At 45.0% G+C, this 16,265-nt stretch overlaps 1 protein-coding gene across 4 annotated transcripts in view; it reads right to left on the bottom strand.

The window, feature by feature from the left end:
* Positions 1-16,265, bottom strand: part of LOC106580172 (serine-rich coiled-coil domain-containing protein 1) — a 110,006-nt gene that overhangs the window by 63,091 nt on the left and 30,650 nt on the right. For all 4 annotated transcript variants that reach the window (XM_014160935.3, XM_082966180.1, XM_082966181.1 and 1 more), the window contains exons 6-9: positions 12,445-12,601; positions 10,058-10,135; positions 7,285-7,362; positions 5,387-5,464 (exon numbers count right to left, since the gene is read on the bottom strand). In XM_014160935.3, the coding sequence (XP_014016410.3) occupies positions 5,387-5,464; positions 7,285-7,362; positions 10,058-10,135; positions 12,445-12,601 (391 nt within the window). The remainder of the gene's footprint in view (positions 1-5,386; positions 5,465-7,284; positions 7,363-10,057; positions 10,136-12,444; positions 12,602-16,265) is intronic.

Genomic DNA, 16,265 nt, shown 5'->3' with positions numbered 1-16,265 from the left:
AAAACGAGCAGTATGGCTGGTGGCATTGTCATACCTTCAGGCTCTGATCAGGCCCTACACCCAAACAAGGGCACTGCGTTCATCCACCACTGGCCTGCTGGCCCCCCTACCTCTGAGGAAGCACAGTTCCCGCTCAGCCCAGTCAAAACTGTTCGCTGCTCTGGCACCCCAATGGTGGAACAAGCTCCCTCATGACGCCAGGACAGCGGAGTCAATCAGCACCTTCCGGAGACACCTGAAACCCCACCTCTTTAAGGAATACCTAGGATAGGATAAAGTAATCCTTCTAACCCCCCCCTTAAAAGATTTAGATGCACTATTGTAAAGTGGTTGTTCCACTGGATATCATAAGGTGAATGCACCATTTTGTAAGTCGCTCTGGATAAGAGCGTCTGCTAAATGACTTAAATGTAATGTCATGCTGGAGGGTCATGTCAGGATGAGCCTGTAGGAAGGGTACCACATGAGGGAGGAGGATGTCTTCCCTGTAACACACAGCGTTGAGATTGCCTGCAATGACAACAAGCTCAGTCCGATGATGCTGTGACACACCGCCCCAGACCATGATAGACCCTCCACCTCCAAATCGATCCCGCTCCAGAGTACAGGCCTCGGTGTAGCGCTCATTCCTTTGACGATAAACGCGAATCCGACCATCACCCCTGGTGAGACAAAACCGCGACTCGTCAGTGAATAGCACATTTTGCCAGTCCTGTCTGGTCCAGCAACGGTGGGTTTGTGCCCATAGGTGACATTGTTGCCGGTGATGTTTGGTGAGGACCCGCCTTACAACAGGCCTACAAGCCCTCAGTCCAGCCTCTTTCAGCCTATTGCGGACACTGAGCACTGATGGAGGGATTGTGCGTTCCTGGTGTAACTCAGGCAGTTGTTGTTGCCATCCTGTACCTGTCTCGCAGGTGTGATGTTCGGATGTACCGATCCTGTGCAGGTGTTGTTACACGTGGTCTACCACTGCGAGGACGATCAGCTGTCTGTCCTGTCTCCCTGTCGCGCTGTCAGGTGTCTCACAGTACGGACATTGCAATTTATTGCCCTGGCCACATCTGCAGTGCTCATGCCTCCTTGCAGCATGCCTAAGGCACGTTCACGCAGATGAGCAGGGACCCTGGGCATCTTTCTTTTGGTGTTTTTCAGAGTTAGTAGAAAGGCCTTTTTAGTGTCCTACGGTTTCATAACTGTGACCTTAATTGCCTACCGTCTGTAAGCTGTTAGTGTCTTAACGACCGCTTCATTGAACAAGCATGGGAAACAGTGTTTAAACCCTTTACAATGAAGATCTCTGAAGATATTTGGATTTTTACGAATTATCTTTGAAAGACAGGGTCCTGAAAAAGGGACGTTTCTTTTTTTGCTGAGTTTAGATTCATATAGCTTTGATAAAAATGTGTCCCATTCAAGCTTTTGGCCAACATTGTATATAAGAATTTGTTCTTAACTGACTTGCCTTGTTAAATAAACATTAAATACATTTTAAACAGGCAAACTGTGCCTAAAAAAACACTTCTAAATCTCTTCATTTACAATTCACATAGACATCATCTCCCCACTTTTCCTCGGTTTCGATCTCAACTCTCAGTACATATCCATCTTCACGTGGAAAGAGCCAGGCCATTATATACTGAACAAAAATATAAACGCAACAGCTTAAGTGTTGGTCCCATGTTTTATGAGCTGAAATAAAAGATCCCAGAAATGTTCCATACGCACAAAAAGCTCATTTCTCTCAAATTTTGTGTACAAATTTGTTGACATGTTGGTGAGCATTTCTCCTTTTCCTAGAGAATCCATCCACCTGACAGGTGTGGCATATCAAGAAGCTGATTAAACAGCATGATCATTACACAGGTGCACTTTGTGCTGGGGACAATAAAAGGCCACTAAAATGTGCAGTTTTGTCACACAACACAATACCACAGATGTCTCAAGTTGGGGGAACATGCAATTGGCATGCTGACTGCAGGAATATCAACCAGAGCTGCTGCCAGAGAATGAAATGTTCAGTTATCTACCATAAGCCGCCTCCAACGTTGTTTTAGAGAATTTGGCAGAATGTTGAACTGGCATCACAACCACAGACCACGTGTAACCACACAAGCCCAGGACCTCCACATCCGGCTTCTTCACCTGCGGGATAGACTGAGACCAGCCACCGGACAGCTGAGGAAACAGACCTTTTGTGGGGAAAACTCATTCTGATTGGCTGGGTCTAGCGCCACAGTGGGTCGGCCTGTCGCGCAAGTGGGTGGGCCTATGCCTTCCCAGGCCCACCCATGGCTGTGCACCTGCACCCGTCATGTGAAATCCATAGATTAGGGCATAATTCATTTATTTCAATTGACTGATTTCCTTATATTAACTGTAACATAGTAAAATCATTAAAATTATTGAGTTTATTCTTTCGTTCAGTGTAGTTGTCAACACAGTGGCTGTCAATAGCACATCATTATTCCTGACCCTCATTCACAGCTCCCTCTGAAGCTCATGTCCTCAACCCTGGCTCCTTGTTCAAAAGACACAATATGATTGTACCGAGAATAAAACGGCAACAGATATAAACAACAACACAATCAAAACCGAGAAACTGAATGGGGGGGGGGGGTTGTGGGAAGTGCTTTGCAGTGGAAGCCTCTTCTTATACCCCTGGTGCGCTCCCATCTTTCCTGCTGGGATCAGCGATTAGGAAAGCGTAGAACGCTCCACAGGCGCCTCTCGGAATGCTGAAAGTGTTGGGAATGGAGTTCAAGGCCGAGGAGAGATGTGAGAGACCAGCAGGGTGAAGTTTGTTGCCCGAGTTGAAATGGTCGCCATGTACCTTTGCACAGGTGTTTACAGAGCAGTGGAGAGCAGGAGGATTGCATTGCCAGGGCTTGGTGGCCTGCACCCAGCACAGAATCCCCACTGGCATCTGGCTGGCACATGGATGCCAGTCTGCTAAATGTTCATGGAGCCTCTTTAATAAGTGCTGTCATTCCACTAAAAACAGATTTATGACTGCAAGAGGAATCTTCAGGAAGAAAGGCAATACATTTAACATCTTATCTCCCCTATAGAGGGGAACAAAATGTTTGCTTAAGTGTTTTTCCATTTAAATGACTGTCTACAACAGCTTACAGGCAACACTATAAATTCCCGGGCTTTTAGCGGTACCCTTCATCCTTTTAAGTAGCGACAACAGTGACCACAAGGAGACTGGAGAGAGGGGCACAGAGAAAAGAAAGAGAGAGGGAAAAGTGCTGCACATCAAGTACTTTTGATTCCCTATAAAATGTCCCTCTTAAGAATGCTTACTTCTCCAAGGCAATTTAATGCGCAATCTCAATCGATTCAAGCTCCTGAAAAACCTTTCAAATACCCTGTACTTCGAGCTCTTAAGTCTCTGCAGGACATCAAATAGCCTCTCCTTCTGGCAACACATTCGCTCTCTTTTTCTTTCTCCCTCTCTTTCAGTGCTGGAAATCCTTAAATACCATCTGAAGACGCGAGAGGCTTCACACGGCGTCTATTCATTCTGTTGAGTCATTCGACTGCCTTGCTCATGCATTTGCTATCTACACTTGAAGAGCGTATTTTCAAACTCAATTCTTCCTCTCTTCATTGGTTCACCTATGTAGGAACATGCACTTCCGGCTGCATGATGCACTTGGCCCAACAACCTTCCCGGGACTTTGAGAAGTCTTTGCTCCAGAGCCTTGGTTCTTTTGGAGCGGGTGGACAGGACTGATGACCAAAACAGAGTGGACACAGGGCAGTCTCTGGTGGACGGAGAGGGTACAGTGCTTGCTCTGCCTCTCCCTGTAAGCGAATTAGCTCCAATGGAGAGAGGGAGAAAGTGCTCCAAAAAAATAAGACATCCTCCTGAAGTCACACCAGCCTTCGAAATAGTTGACCCACTTGTAGACACACTTTCGATAACTGCCTGTCCTCGATATTGTAACCTATAAAGGTTTGCAGTATATACGCACGGGAGCCTGAAGATGGCAACTCATCTACTGCTGCTACTACTGTTGCTGAGTAAAGTAACCTGTAAAACCTTGGGAGCGGTAAAAAAACGTGGTCATGTGGAACGCTACAGTACATGAGACAGCTGATGTATCAAGACGATACACACGTATCTTCATGACACACCACTTCAACTCCATTACCCCAAGCAAGAAGAGGGAAAACTTCAGAAAAGCAGTCCTTAAGACTTGCGCAATAACATAATATATGCCAGCTTTCTTCATCGGCACGATCTCCAATTCGCCCGTGTTCCTTTCAGCGATGACACTCAAGGCCAAGTATAATGGGGTGATGACACATTTGTGTTGCATTAGGCCCCGAACCAGTGGAGGCAATTACAGGGGGCCATTTGAATGTACATTATGGAAGCACATTAGTAAGAACAGCAAACAAAGACTAGAGAAATTTAATGAGAAAAATATATACACGAGCCTATCTTTGTATGGGCAGAGGAATGCGTCGCCCACTAAAACCCATGTCGGAGTGATAGAAAATTAATGATTGTGATGATGAACCCCACTCTGTGCTTTTTCCACTGCTTAGCTGTAGGGAAACATTGTGTGATGCCAGCCATATAAATGAGTGATAACAGAACCCCTCCACCAAGACCAGCCCATTACAGGCTTAACTAAGTGATTAAGTGACCATTTCGGTCCATATGTGCTTCGCCACACTGTACAGACAAACCTTTTTTGTACGAGTAACTCCGAAATTTTACCTAATCATTAGGCACATGAAATGAAAGAACACAGGAGCACACATAGCCACAGACATTTAGTCAGTCACATCGTGTCGTTTCCATATGTGTTCTTAAAATCTAGTTATGCTGTCATTTCTTTTGCGGTCTCTAAAAAAAAATGACAAAAAGTAAGCCATAGTTAATATCGTGAGGAAAATGTGAACACAACATGTGCTATCTATGTCTGTTGATGTGCACTGTGTGTGTAAAGGAATATGTAGCTTAGTTAAGAACCATATCCATTGTCATTGTGTGCATGCGCAGTAGGGAATGTTTCCAGAGACAACAAGAAAGACGCAAACTCACTATGCTTTTTTTGTTGCCATTATAGAGATGCCTCATTTTTGGCAGTCATCTGTTAAGTCCCGTGTTCCCAAACTGTCCCAACTCCCTCGGCCAGGCAAGCTGAACAGAACACTGGGCCGGACCCATAGCTCTCATAGAATAGACAGCACTTTACAATGGCAGTGAGATACCACTGAGGCTGCTGAATGTCTAAGACATCTCCAAAAGGAAAGACCTATGGGAGGCCATATTCCATTAGAAAAAAGACAGATGCTAAACGGCAGGGGTGCCTCAACAGTTCCATTTGGATCTCTGTTCTAGCAGAGTGATCTGTGGACTCACCTCTGGTCCAGGAGGGTCAGTCTGCGTAGTTCGGTCAGGTTTTTGGCAGGTGGGCTTCAGGGCAGCTTTGGCACTCTCCTGCACGCAGAACACACAGACCAACTTCAGAGACGGTCACTCATACTATGGCCCGGAGTTCTTCCTGGTCAGATCATGCGGTCAGGAACAAGTCCCAGTCTACATTACATCATAGTTAGGGCCAGGAGTTTTGTCCTGACCATGTGACTTGACTATGAAAAATCCCAGGACCTAGTAGTATTACTACTACCTCTTTTTAGTGCATGCGGTTTAAGAACACCACATGCCAAAAAAGCACCACAGAAAATATTCCATTCCATCCAACAAACCCTAAAATCACTGGGGAAGGAACGTTTTTTTGAAAGACATGCAGGGAGGATTTCGTCAGCAAATATTGAACCACGTTACCTCGCAAAGTGCACCAAAAAAATTAAATAATAAATGACAGGGAGTGCTGGCCAATGTGCTGCAAGGTCTTACTTGGGCAAAATGAATGCTTCTCAGGGGACAGATTTAGCAGGTTTGGCTAAGAGCTGCCGTTTCCTTGAAAATACAGCCCTTTCTTGGGGGGCTGCTTACGATTCCTCTGCAAAGCTGCTGGTGAGTGTTACATTCTGTTAATATCAATTCTACCAATTAGGGTTCAGAAATTTGAGGCATATGTCCTGAATTTAAGTGAGGTATGCTGCTGCAGCAGACATGGCTGGTGTGTGCAGCATGCAATCTGCCGGAGAGTGAGTATCGTCACACCAACCGCGCCAGATTTCAAACAGTACGGGGGCTTCCAACATCCCTCGTCTTTGGCTGAGATCCTCAATTCATGAGGAACCTGATTGATTGGGCCATCCTTATCCGAGCTGGGCCAACAACACATTGCTCAGCCTGTGTTTTCCTATGAACCATATGGTAGTCTGAGGAGAAGGAGAGGAGCAATCGGTACCTAGAACCAGAACGTGCAAATACACAGATGTCAAACGGGAACCGACTCTATGGAGCATACTGGCGGTACCAGGCATGTGACATAGAAAAAATGATGTATGAAGCCTCGGGAGCAACGTATCAAATGATACTCTTTCTCAGTGCAATATATCAACTTGACAACAGCTCTACAAACCCTCCCAAAATACTTGACATTCCAGTCTTGCATTTAAAGCATTTTGGGTTTTGATCCGATTCAAACATTCCAAACACGATTTATTTGTTTAACGTTTTTGTAGCTTTCTAAATTTGGTCAAAGCCGATTAAAATTTGCATTCAACAACACTGTACTTTTCCCTTCATATTTCTCTTTAATTTATATTAACGACAGGGAGAGGAGAGAGCAGTGCTGCATGTGATAGGCTGGAGAAAGTCATAAACAAGGAAACAAAATGGGTGGGGGTGGGGGGTGACTACTATTAGAAGAGTCTTCTCAGTGCCCTCTGCTGTTGTCATGGACTCCCCCACTTCACTCGCTCGTCGTCGTCATCATCATCAGCCACACTAGTGGTGAGGAGCTAATATTTTTGGTTCTCCCTGTATGTCAATCTAGCTCCTAACCATGTAATGCATATTATCCACAGTCTGTGTTTGCCTCTCAGAGAAGCCAGTCCAGGACACTCAGAGGAACTTCTACAAGCAGAGACGCTGTCTGTGTGCACCATGCTGAGAGGTGTTCCATACCCAAAAGGAGCTGCTATGTCAATCGGACCAAGTTGTTTCTGTTTTGCACAGACAACTTTTAAAAAGGACAGCACATGTGCATCCCGTATCCCATTTTGTATTTAATTGTACTCTACTGTATCGAAGTAATTCTGAATTTCTAATGGAAGATAACACACAAATTCAATGTTCAGACAGTCTTCTCAAACATTGTGGTACTGCTACAGTAGGTTTCTCACCAGTTCAGCCTGCAGTCGGAAGATCAGCTCATCTTTCTCCCTCAGCTGCAGTAGCAGAACCTCTTCCCTTCCCGGCTCCTGGAAAGAAGTGCAGACAAAGTCACACACACAGTACTTCAGAAAGGGAATAAGTTAGGGGAGGTGAACACTGAGCATTGAGCCACCACAGCACTACCCTAGAGTTGGTGATGGCTAGAATGTGGATTTAGAACACAGACCACTGTATTATGTCACAAGTGAACAGGGAGGCGGAGAGAGGAGTGAAACGTGTGTGGACAGTACATGCAAGGACTCCTCTGGTAAACTTAAGGTGAACTATGACCGAAGCCATTAAAGATAGGGGAGGGAGGCACTTCCAAAGACAGGAGAGGATGGAGCAGGCCCTAGGCAGGAGAGACCATGGCAGCAATGAGGAACCATACACCCAGTCACACAACCAAGATGGCCCACTTCAAAACGCACTGGTCGAGAGAGAGCGAGCAAGAGAGAGTGAGAGTGAAACAAAAGTCCACCAACACGGAGCCAAGATAATGGCATATGGCACGGTTGCAGAAAAACTAGAACAATGTGGCTGTCAGTTACATAAGGCAAGTTGAGGCCAATCAATCTCTGAACCTAGAGCCAACCTCTGCTCTTGCCCAGAACCCCCGGCAGATACTTTGTGCAAAGGTCCTCAACCCTTGCTGCGCTGTCTCAGGCGGCCATGTTGTTTCTGAAATCTGTACCGATTGCTCAATGTGCACTTTGGATGAGTTGCCCTTACTGATGTTCTGCTATAATGAGAGCCCTGGCAGATCCCTTCAACAGAAAGGTAAGCTCAAGGCAGTGGATGGGCAACAACATAATAAGACCATTAGTCTGTTACCAAACTATCATACCATGTGTTCTAAGTAACCCCATGTTGCAAACTTGAATTGGCTTAGTGCCTTCTGCTGCTTTATGCCCGTTATTTATTTTCTTTGGGTTTCTCACACAACCTCAAACGTCTCTGTCAGTCACTGTTACTGCGATATCCTTAACAGTTTGTTTCTTTCTGAAATAGACCTTGCTATGACATGTTCAAACTAAATGTCAATATTATTAGTCAGATAATGCCATGAAAGCCTGTGTTTCTGTCCCCCTTAGGTGGGGTCACGTCCCGAGGAGGTCACAGAGTAAACAAGGAAATGAAACATCCTCTAAACCGTCGCCTGAGGGGAATCCTTAATTCTGTCTCCATTAGAGATGTTCAAAGAGAGGCACTTTATCTCTACATTACCATAGCTAGGACCTCTGGGGGGTGGGGGGGGGGGTGAGAGAGGGAGAGTGAGAGAGGGTCCCAGTCCCACACTCGCAGGGGAGCACAGCAGCACCCTACCCTCCGTCACCCCTATGAATAAACAGAACAATAAGTATGCAACATCTCTCCGTCCTCACAATTATCCTGACCACCCAAGGTTAACAGAGTTGGGCTCAACGTCTATCAGGGTTGAAATATTTTCATCAGCGATCCATTGAGGAAAATTGTAATTTCAATTTACTTCCTGAATTGACTGAATTAAACAAGAATTGACCCAACCCTGGTCTATATAGTGACCCTATCCTTTTTCCTCATGGAGGGTTGAATGTTTACAGCACATGTGGCAGGGCCATGACAAGAAACAGCAGTTGGCGCACACACACACACACACACACACACCACCTTAGGAGCATCTCAAGGAGACAGGCAGGCTGCCAAAGTTTTCTAAAAGTTCAGGTTTATCTGCAGGCTCATCTGGCCTCTGGACAGACTGTGACAAAGTGCTGCCTGTCCTGGCACCTGTTTGTACAGAGACAACACAAAAGTGTAGTGTTTGGGGAAAAGGTTATGCGGAACACATCAGGCAATTGATGAGCTTGGCATTTCAATGAGATCGCCTCCACCCGAGGAGGAGCGGTGGAAAAAAAGCTGTGCTCTCCACGGGAGCCGCTTTCCGAGGGCGCTAATTATAAAAAAGGCAGGGATAACAAATGTTCCCTAAAGGAAGTTTTTACTCAAAGTAGGACAAGGAGTGACACAGTTTCGTCTCAGGTGGGTTTGCGGGGCTTTATTTTTAAACTGATTTTTCTGGAACGTCAGGACGAGACCCATCCGTCTCCCCTGTCATCCAACACAACGTCAGATGCATGGGCTACTATTCTCAGCTCCCTCCCCCTCCCTCTCCATACGAAGGTAGGAACGGACCAGAGCGTCACACAGCGCTCTGCCTGTGCAGTGTTACTGCTCCTGCTGGTGCCATAGTTCCATGTAGGTCAGTAAGGAGGACACACACACACACGAGAGATAGCACACACACAGACCTAATTTCCACTCCTGTGCTCTCCGCCCCAAAAGCGCAACAAAACCTCTGCCGCCCCGCCACCAAACTAAATCCCCTTTCCTCAGAAACCCTGACAAAAGCCCATTTGATAAACCTCCCCTGCCACCCCAAGACTTTCCCAAAGGGATTAATGAGATCATCTCATTGAGATCAAATTCCACTGAGAAAGACTCAGCCCCATCAAGTTTCTGTGGCACTTTAAGAAGCAGAAGGACTGGAAAATGTTCCTGGGCATGCTGAAAGAAAGCAGGCATGAAAGAAGATATAACTCACAAACAAATCACTTTTAAAGAACTCTGCAGGTGGTAGAAAACACTTCTAAATGTGTTGAGGCTTGAAAAAGCTTTAAAGGTACATTATACAGCATGGCATAGATAGGTACCGGTTGTGGTTGAGCCTTGCAAAAGTGAGTTGTTAGCTGTAAAAACAGTTACCTTTAGGGGCAGTGACTTCTCACTACAGGGGCTGATGGGGAGAGAATGGAGGCTGCTTGCAGGACTTGTGTCAGTGCTCTGAGGAGGGAGAGAGGTGGTGACATTTAGAAAGAAACTGAAAAAAAAAAACGTCAATAACATGAACACATTAAAAAACTGTTACAATCACAATTTCGAAATGTTACCATATTATTTTGAGGTGAGAGGATAAAATATGTCACAAGAGATAGGAATGTGACTAAATATACAGCAATGGGTAGTTGAAACATGAGCTCTTAAAATAACTTTAAATTTGCTGTCTTCTTGCCATTTACAGTGACATCAAGACCATTGTACAGTGACTATTCTGTCACATGTAGGTTCAGTTGGACACTTATCTGGTAACATACCTCAATACATAGAATGTCCAAACTGGGTAATAATCTTCATATATTATGTGTTTGGATGTCCCCTTTCAGAGAAGCAGTCCTACGTACACTTAAAGGTGCAATGAAGTCAGACTAGTCCGGCCCGATTGTGTCAACTTTCATCAATGTGTATCCCACATGCAGGTTTAAGGTCAACATTTTTCTACAGGCTTGCGTGGAAATGTCGGAAGAATTAAATAAGGTTCAATTTCGGCATGGCACTGCCTGAAAGCATTCATAGTAATGGCTTTCCTCCTTATTTGAGGTGCCCGAGCTCAGTGACCAGAGATGATAAATTAATAACATGGCCCTCAGCCCACTTCGATAGAGTATTTAATCATCATATTCAAATTAGGAAATGTAATGCTTCAAATAACTAAAGGCTTTTTTAACCCCTTTAAACTTGGCTTTCATAGGTATTAGGAGCCTCTGAAAAGCATGCGATGCAATAAGATTATTTTGGCTGAGCAGAGATGCCCCGCACCGCTGTGTTTTATCCAATATTAGAGCGTTTTATTCTGGATGTGGAGAGGATGAAACACCACAGAGGGGGAGCAGAGAAGAAAAACCGCCAGGTCTCAATATCACGAGGTCAAGCAAATAAAATGCAAAGTAAATAAACAAGTCATTCTTATTCTTGTTACTGAGCGGTTTACATACGGTGATGGAAGGCAGCGCATTTGCAAGTTAATGAGAGTACGGAGTCAGCAGAGAGGGCAAACAATTTCCTCTTTAATATTCATGTTCTTCTGTTGTGTGCTCCTCTCTGGCCCTTCTCCTGTACAGCTTCTAATTGTTAATGTAGACTTAATTTTAATCTGGCTGATGGGTCTTTTTGAGAAAACGCAAAAAGATGAACAAATAAACAGAGAGAATCAGACAATGCATCATTCGACTCGCATTGTGATCTTTTTGTGTTGGCTTGGATCTCAGTTTAAACACAGCAGCAGGCAGATGCTACTAGGAGGAGTTGACCTTCAAAGCAACATAGGATGTTGTGAATTACAGCTTGGCCAGCAGTGCCTAATGTCTTGTCACCAAGGAATATAATCACGCTGCTACTGTTAAAGGCATTGTTTTCTACCAGAGCAGCCACGCTTGGTACTGTAGGACTGGTTCTGGTCCACGGTTATTGTAGAATGGATTCCAAGAATTAAATGTTAACCAAACACCATGGAGTCTGCTGTGTGATTTCTCAGTTAATTAGCCATTACACAAATAGCTAATCACGTTTATAATAGTGGGATGTAATTTGATTGCGTTTCCCTAGCCACTCCAGATACTATCCATTCCCAGAATTAAAACCCCCCATTAAATACACAAAGGCATTTAAAAAGCTGCGGAGGGCACGGTGTCAGACTGAGGCTTTAACAAGCTCCAGGCTTCACTGTGTGACAACGCCAAAAGCACACAGCTATTTAAATGAACCAATGTAAATTACTTCCAGCACTTGTTTTTGAGGTTTAAATATGCCATGTTCAGAGCTGATAGAGCAGAATACTGGTAGAGACTGGTTGGTATTGGGACTGCTGTGCTGCTGCTGCTGGGGCATCCACCATTCTGATGTAGGCTACATCATGTGTTGCTATCAAATGGATGATTGAGTTCCTAATGCCATTATCTTGGACCTTTGTAATCCATGGGTATGACCGTTTCTATTGACTACTATGTGGTTATGAATTAACTTGCAGAGGGAGAAGCCATGTTTACCCCATTCCTCCACCCTCCCCTCCCTCCCTTGCTTGCTTGCTTACTGCAGTGAGTGGAGAGTGTAAATTCAAATCTGGACCTCGAAGCCAGTTCCACTGCTGATTTTCATTCTTCCCCTCTAATCAAAGACTGATTTAAACCTGTCTGGGACACCAAGTGGGTGCAACTAATTATCAGGTAGAACAGAAAACCAGCAGTACCCTAGACATCCAGGCTCTGATTTGAATACCCCTGGTGTAAGCTGTGACAGGTGGTACTACTGTAGCCTACCTCCTGCAGGGTCCTCCGGAGGCGCAGCAGCAGGGTCTTGACGGAAGTGCAGTCCTGCTGCATCAGCCTGAGGGGTAGTGCCTCCAGCCCCGGGGCCTCATCCTCCCGGCCCAGGCACCAGTTAGCCGGCAGCAGGGTGGTCGGCCGGCAAGGCTCCCTGGAACACAAGCACAGAGCCACCTTCACGCCCACAAATCGGAACAAACATGCACAGAAGGGGGGGCATATTCACAGATTGCAACTGTAGTATTTTAAGTTAGGAGCTAAGGAGAATAAATGTGCCAAAGTCCTATTTATTCACTATTATAAACTGGGTGGTTTGAGTCCATTGGCTGAAAGCCATGGTATATCAAACAGGATACCCCAGGTATGGAGGGCCACCAGGTTTGCACACATCTCAGGAGGGATTTTGTCCCACCACTCTTTGCAGATCTTCTCCAAGTCATTATGGTTTTGAGACTGACGTTTGGCAACTCGAACCTTCAGCTCCCTCCACAGATTTTCTATGGGATTAAGGTCTGGAGACTGGCTAGGCCACTCCTTGACCTTAATGTGCTTCTTCTTGAGCCATTCCTTTGTTGCCTTGGCCGTGTGTTTTGGGTCATTGTCATGCTGGAATACCCATCCACGACCCATTTTCAATGCCCTGGCAGAGGGAAGGAGGTTCTCACCCAAGATTTGACGGTACATGGCCCCGTCCATCGTCCCTTTGATGCGGTGAAGTTGTCCTGTCCCCTTAGCAGAAAAACAACCCCAAAGCATAATGTTTCCACCTCCATGTTTGACGGTGGAGATGGTGTTCTTGGGGTCATAGGCAGCATTCCTCCTCCGCCAAACACGGCGAGTTGAGTTGATGCCAAAGAGCTCCATTTTGGTCTCATCTGACCACAACACTTTCACCCAGTTGTCCTCTGAATCATTCAGATGTTCATTGGCAAACTTCAGACGGACATGTGTATGTATTCTTGAGCAGGGGGACCTTGCGGGCACTGCAGGATTTCAGTCCTTCACGGTGTAGTGTGTTACCAATTGTTTTCTTGGTGACTATGGTCCCAGCTGCCTTGAGATCATTGACAAGATCCTCCCGTGTAGTTCTGGGCTGATTCCTCACCGTTCTCATGATCATTGCAACCTCACGAGGTGAGACCTTGCATGGAGCCCCAGGCCGAGGGAGATTGACAGTTCTTTTGTGTTTCTTCCATTTGCGAATAATCGCACCAAATGTTGTCACCTTCTCACCAAGCTGCTTGGCGATGGTCTTGTAGCCCATTCCAGCCTTGTGTAGGTCTACAATCTTGTCCCTGACATCCTTGGAGAGCTCTTTGGTCTTGGCCATGGTGGAGAGTTTGGAATCTGATTGATTGATTGCTACTGTGGACAGGTGTCTTTTATACAGGTAGCAAACTGAGATTAGGAGCACTCCCTTTAAGAGTATGCTCCTAATCTCAGCTCGTTACCTGTATAAAAGACTGGGAGCCAGAAATCTTTCTGATTGAGAGGGGGTCAAATACTTATTTCCCTCATTAAAATGCAAATCAATTTATAACATTTTTGACATGCGTTTTTCTGGATTTTATTGTTGTTATTCTGTCTCTCACTGTTCAAATAACCTACCATTAAAATTATAGACTGATCATTTCTTTGTCAGTGGGCAAACGTACAAAATCAGCAGGGGATCAAATACTTTTTTCCCCCCACTGTATATTGGTAACCAGTTTATAATATCAATAAGGCACCTTGGGGGGCTGTTGTATATGGCCAATATACCACGGCTAATGGCTGTATCCAGGCAGTCCGCGTTGCGTCGTGGATAAGAACAGCCCTTAGCCGTGTTATACTGGCCATATACCACAACTCCTTTTTGCTTAAATACACAATTCAAATCATTGAAAATAAAGTAGTATGTCCGATACGGTTTGTTCGTTGATTATGGCTCACCTAAAGAGTCCCTTTACAACATCCTTTACAAATAGGCCTACAGCATCTTAAATGTATTATGGGCTGAAGATAGCATTTTAAAGACAGAAGGCACTTTCTTTAATGACACTTTCTCTAAAGCAGAGTTCAAACAGAATCTAGACTCATCTCAAATGGACTGGTTGAGATTTTGACAGTTGTGTTCAGAACACTGGCACCTGTTCACACAGAAAATCAAAACAGTTGACGAGATGAGTCTAGATTTTCTCTGATGGCCTGTGTGAACTCCGCTTAAAAGGAGTTGCTCCGTCTGATGATAAAACCCCCCTCATCATGCAGCCAAAGAGGTCCAGGTGTCACTTCTGAGTTGCTCCAAATAGGCAGCCGAGAAAATGTCCGCAAATATCAATTGGATCCACTTCCTTGTTTGAGATAATACTATATTCCCGGGAGGACAGGAGCCGTGATTAATTATTTCATATGAGCGATTACCATCGCAGATATTAGGTGTAAAAAGGAATCTGAGTGTTCCTCGTAAAACATGCTCAACTGTGTTCGAGACATTGCATTAGAGTTCCACCTGAACCGATTTTGAGCAATGAGAGATTAATGGTGTCCAGATAACTTTATCAACAGATGAAGCGTTCATTTCACTTCCTTACCCACCTCCGCAACATGGAGATGTGGGGATTGGGATGTTTTGATTGCAAACAAAATTGACTGCGGCCCCAAATTCGCTCCAGTTGGTTTTCTTCCTACGCAGGCCATTGTATGGAAGAAGACCATGAGTGAGTTGGATATCTGAGCGATACATAAACAGACTGTCATTGAAAGGAAGGCTTGAGTCCTTAGAGTATGGCATAAATTCTGTTTGCCATCGACATCTAATAAAATATTCCTTGATAAATTAATCTGAAGTTTGATAATAAATAACTTCAGCATTACACTGACATTTACTTTTCATACTGACATTTTTTACACTACGGTGTTGTGTGACTGCAAGACTGCTTCATGACATTTTCAAAAGTTGAGTACAAAAATATCAAAGCGACTTCTAGAAATGTTAAGGACATCAAAGAGAGCTAACGGGCTGCAAGCAACAACAAAAAAATAAGGAGGCTCTAGCTCATTATAAACAGTATCCATAACACCTAGACCAGGGGAGTTTTAGCACTGACATTGAGATGCCTTCGCTTCACCAATGCTTTATTGGCACAAAAGACCATCCAAGACGAGTGTTTTGTTGGGAAAACTAGTAGCAAAAACGTCTCGTCATAATACTCTCGTTTGCAAGCCGCAACAATTAATGTCCCCAGAAGCACTTGCATTGACATGTGTTCTATTGGTAGTGATGAGAGAGAGGTGGGTCTACACAGAACACCTGACTAAAGACATGATCCATCACACAGGCCTCCTCTGATTTCCTGCCTGTCGACCAATCAGGCCAGATGGAGCCTCTCCCTCCCAAAACAAACACAGAAACTATAGATTTCAGAAAGGCAGAGAACTCAAGATGAAAGTCTTCTTTTAACGGATTAACATTAAGCATAAATTGCTCAAGGGGATGCGGAGGTGGATGAATGTGGTCTGAAATACTTCAGTCATCAATGCTTGCGTCTACATGATGCCACAGATGAATTGGTTTGCTCTACTGAGGTGAGAGTGCAGTGGCTGGTTCTGTGTGTGTTGGAGCCATGGAGGACTCACATCTCAGCACTGATGTTGGGTGATTAGGCCTGGCTCGCAGTCTGCGTTCCAATTCATCCCAAAGGTGTTAGATGGAGTTGAGGTCAGGCTCTGTGCAGGCCAGTCAAGTTCTTCCACACCGATCTCGATAAACCATTTCTGAATGGACCTCGCTTTGTGCACGGGGGCATTGTCATGCTAAAACAGGAAAGGGCCTT

Source organism: Salmo salar, chromosome 20 (genome assembly GCF_965601325.2).
Source record: "Salmo salar chromosome 20, fSalSal1, whole genome shotgun sequence".
NCBI lineage: Eukaryota > Metazoa > Chordata > Actinopteri > Salmoniformes > Salmonidae > Salmo > Salmo salar.
This window is presented reverse-complemented; position numbering and strand designations above follow the sequence as displayed.